At 57.9% G+C, this 3,988-nt stretch overlaps 1 protein-coding gene across 1 annotated transcript; it reads left to right on the top strand.

The window, feature by feature from the left end:
• The first annotated feature begins 2,387 nt into the window (after window positions 1-2,387).
• On the top strand, window positions 2,388-3,577 carry GADD45B (growth arrest and DNA-damage-inducible, beta). Its single transcript, XM_006868973.1, has 4 exons — window positions 2,388-2,431; window positions 2,550-2,651; window positions 3,001-3,223; window positions 3,464-3,577. Exons 1-4 carry the CDS (start codon window positions 2,388-2,390, stop codon window positions 3,575-3,577), a joined length of 483 nt encoding a protein of 160 aa, XP_006869035.1.
• The last annotated feature ends 411 nt before the right edge of the window (window positions 3,578-3,988 follow it).

Raw genomic sequence — 3,988 nt, 5'->3', positions numbered from 1 at the left:
ATGCTTCTTAGAAACTAAGATGGGAAGACTTTGTCTCTCACACTTCAGACATATTATCCGGAGGGACCAGTCCCTGGAGAGGACATCATGCTTGGTAAAGTGGAGGGTCAGCACACAGGAGGAAGACCCCACGATGAATTGGCACAGTGGCAGCAACAAAGGGTCCAAACAACACAAAAATCGTGAGGATGGTGCACGACTCTCAGTGTTATGAGTGGAAACCAATTTGCCGGTCAGATTCAAACTCACCAGCCGCTCCTCAGAAACCCTATACAGGGTTGTGTGAGTCAGACTCGACTCCACGGCACTCAACAACAAAATGCCAAACCACGGGAAATCCAGGCCCAGCCAAGTTAACACAAAACCCTAAGGATCACACACAGCATGTAAGAAAAACAAGGGGCTGCTTTAGTTATTTAGACTACTCAGGGGGGAAAGGTACAAGGATTTCTCTACTTTCCGCACAATTTTCTAAGTCTAAAGCTTCTCTAAAACGCAAAATTCATTTTTTAAATTGCATCTATGAAGTATACAGTATATATTGATGTTGATAAGTACTGTGGAGTCGATTCTGACTCATAGCGACCCGTAAAGGGTTTCCGAGGAGCAGCGGTGGGTTTGAACCGCCGACTTTGTGGTTTGCAGTCCAGGGCTGTCCTACAGCACCATACCAGGAGTCATAAAGTATGCATTATATATGTGCAGTACTGTGTATATCAGGGATTCCAAGCGGCTCGCCCTTCCCTTCCGGCCCTACAGGCACAGAGACCCGACGCAAACACCAGGTGTCGCTGCTGCGCCTCTCAGCGCCAGGACCTTTAGTGCCTGGGTGGGCGGCGCGGAGGCGGTACGATGCGTCAGCTGGACCCGCGGGCCGGGGAGCCTGGGGAAACTGAGCAGCGCGGCCGAGACCAGACTGGCGTGGGAGGGGGGCGAAGTCATGAGTCACCAGGGAGCCCCCGATCGGTTGTGGGAGACCATCCCACCTGAGCCTGCCTGCCTCGTTCTGGAGCTGTCTTCCCTGATGGTGGTGGGGAGCGGGGTGACGACAAGGTTGGCCGGGTCCCCTGTGTGCACCCGCGTGACTGCAACCCGAGCCTCAGATTCCCCTTTTGCATGCCGGACATGCGAATAGCCCCTGCTCCCCAGGTCCTTGAGGTTGCAATGAACCATATTCCCGAGTGATATTGTAGGCGTCCAGTAAGTGGCGAGCGTGAATGCAAACTGGCCAGTAGAGGCCGGCAGCAGGCATCTCCAGCCGGAGCCGCTTCGCCTTCGCTTTCTCTCGGCCTTGCATTTCGTTGCTCGGTCAAATGCGGTCAAGCGGTGGGGCGGGTGCAGCCGGCAGGGGGAGCACCCGCCCTGGATACCCACTGCCGATGCTGAGCCACCTGCGCCGCCCCACCCTGAAACTCACGCAGGGGGAGCGGTGGGGGCGCCCCCTCTTCACCAGGACGCCCAGGTCTCTGAAGGCCCCACTTCTTGGGGGCCCTCGGGGAGACCTAGCGCATCCCCCAGTTGTTGAGCGTTTGCTGTATACACTGTATGCACCTACTGACTGCACCCCCCGACCCGATGAGGATGATGTTGCATTCGCTCGGAATAGGTGGGGGGACAGAGATACAGAGAGGTGGAATCACTCAAAGTTGGGAGGTGCCGCAGCCAGGAGGGACCCCCTCCTAGCACACCTTTGGAAGGGGTCGGGTGCAAAGGAGTCCCCTCTCCATGCACGCTACCTCCCATGCAGACCCCCTTGGAGAAATAAACGGGTCGGGGATTCTCCCAGGCAAAGGAGGGGATTCCAGATCCCTCGGAAAGTTGGAGCCGCCTCGCGCGCTGGAAATCCCGCGCGCGCCCCGAAACGCGGCGCGACTGCCGGGAAATCAGGAGAAAAACTTCTGCTTTTTTTTTTTTTTTCACTCGGGTTCTGCCGGCCCCCCTTAACTCCTCCCGACTCACTCGCCCACGTGGGGCGCCCCCACACCGTACTCCGCCCCTCCTGACATCAACCAATCGCAGTGCGCACTACTCGAGCCTTTGTTGGTCCACCAATAGGAAAGCCAACCGGGCCTAGAGAGGCCACGCCCCGAACAGTGTGAGTCTATAAAAGCAGCTCCGGCGGCCTTTGGGCGCAGATCGTTGGAGTTGATGACACGTGTGTTTCTTCCCCTGCTACTGGATTATTCGCATTGAGGACTTTACTGGGCTTTTTTTTTTTTTTTGCTTGACTTCAACTTCTTTGGGAATTTTGCTCTTGCCACCCGAACGTTTTGGACTAACGCTCCGGCTTCGTGGGAACGTACTACGGGTTCTCAGCGCTCAGATTTTATCTTTCCCTCTTCTGGGACTGTGTTGGAACTGTTTTCACTGTGGATTATAATTGCAACATGACCCTGGAAGAGATCGTGGCGTGCGACAACGCGGCGCAGAAGTAAGTAGCCGGTTTTCCGCCGCTTGAGGTCAACCGGGCTGGGAAGGGGCTGGCCCAGGCGCGGGGCGCAGAGCCCGGTGACCGGCTCGGCCTGACCGCCCTGTCCCTTGGTCCCCAGGATGCAGACGGTGAGCGCTGCGGTAGAGGAGCTTTTGGTGGCTGCGCAGCGCCTGGACCGCCTCACCGTGGGGGTGTACGAGTCGGCTAAGCTGATGAATGTGTGAGTCAGCCCCCGTCCCCGGGCTGGGCGCGGGGTGGGTTATCCTTCCGCTTTGCAAGGCTCCCCAAGTCCCTTTCTTGCTCGGGGGGTGGGGTGGTGGTGGGGGAACCCACTACGGCTTGGGGGTTCATTTGCATTTGAGAGGGGGTGCTTTCATGCATGTTTTATTTACTGCCACTTACCGGTCTTAGCCCTCCATAATGTGAAGTGAGTACCCTCGCCCACCTCCCCAGCACATAGTCCTGCTGCCCCCCACATTCCTGCACGTAGCTGGCTTCCCTGGCTTTCTGCAAACAGTCCCTTGCACCGTGTCCCCGGCTGACCCGCCCTTCCCCCTCCCTGTCTTCAGGGACCCCGACAGCGTGGTGTTGTGTCTCCTGGCCATCGACGAGGAGGAGGAGGACGACATTGCCCTGCAGATTCACTTCACCCTCATCCAGTCTTTCTGTTGTGACAACGACATCGATATCGTGCGGGTGTCGGGCATGCAGCGCTTGGCCCAGCTGTTGGACGAGCCGGCCGAGACTCAGGACCCTGAGGAACCCCGGGACCTTCACTGCCTCCTGGTCACGGTGAGTCGGGCCCCCGCCCCGCCCGGCCACCTGGGCCTTGTTGATCAACAAAGTAGAGCTGGCCTGCCACCTCAGCCCTTAGCCATGCGTGGCATGTCCCCAGCATGTCCCGTGGGCAGCTGGGCTGGCCTTGTCACCCAGGGAGCTATTTTGGGTCTGTGTGTTTTCCCCTGGCATGCGAGAGACTCCCCTGGTCACTGTGAGGGGCCTGCCTCTGAACCCCCATCTTTCTTTCTTCAGAACCCTCATACGGATGCCTGGAAGAGCCAGGGGCTCGTGGAAGTAGCCAGTTACTGTCAAGAGAGCAGAGGAAACAACCAATGGGTCCCCTACATCTCCCTCCAGGAGCGCTGAGCCACCTACCAGCACCAGAAGATGCTGAGTTGTTGCCAAAAAAAAATCAAATAAATATTTGACCCCCTTCCCCCCAGAACAACCCCCCCCCAAAAAAATACCAAACCCATGAGACCACCGGGGGTGAAAAGTCATTGGAGACTTGAGAACAAGAAGGAGGGGGGTGTGGGGTCACTCCCAGGGTGGTGGCCTGGAGCAGCACCATCGATGGCCACCACCGAGAGAGAGGAGAGGGGGGGCCCCCTCCAGCCACCAAAAGAGGGGACCCGGACCCGGAGGCGTAGGCCTGGAGATGGAGCAGACGGCCGGAGTATGGAGGGCTTGCACTCTTCACCTGGTGCTGGGACGAGACCTGTGGTGTCCCCTGCCCTTGTTGAGGCCGGAGCTGCCCTCTGCATAAAAAAGGACTTG

This window comes from Chrysochloris asiatica, unplaced genomic scaffold (genome assembly GCF_000296735.1).
Source record: "Chrysochloris asiatica unplaced genomic scaffold, ChrAsi1.0 scaffold00125, whole genome shotgun sequence".
NCBI classification, from domain to species: domain Eukaryota; kingdom Metazoa; phylum Chordata; class Mammalia; order Afrosoricida; family Chrysochloridae; genus Chrysochloris; species Chrysochloris asiatica.
This window is presented reverse-complemented; position numbering and strand designations above follow the sequence as displayed.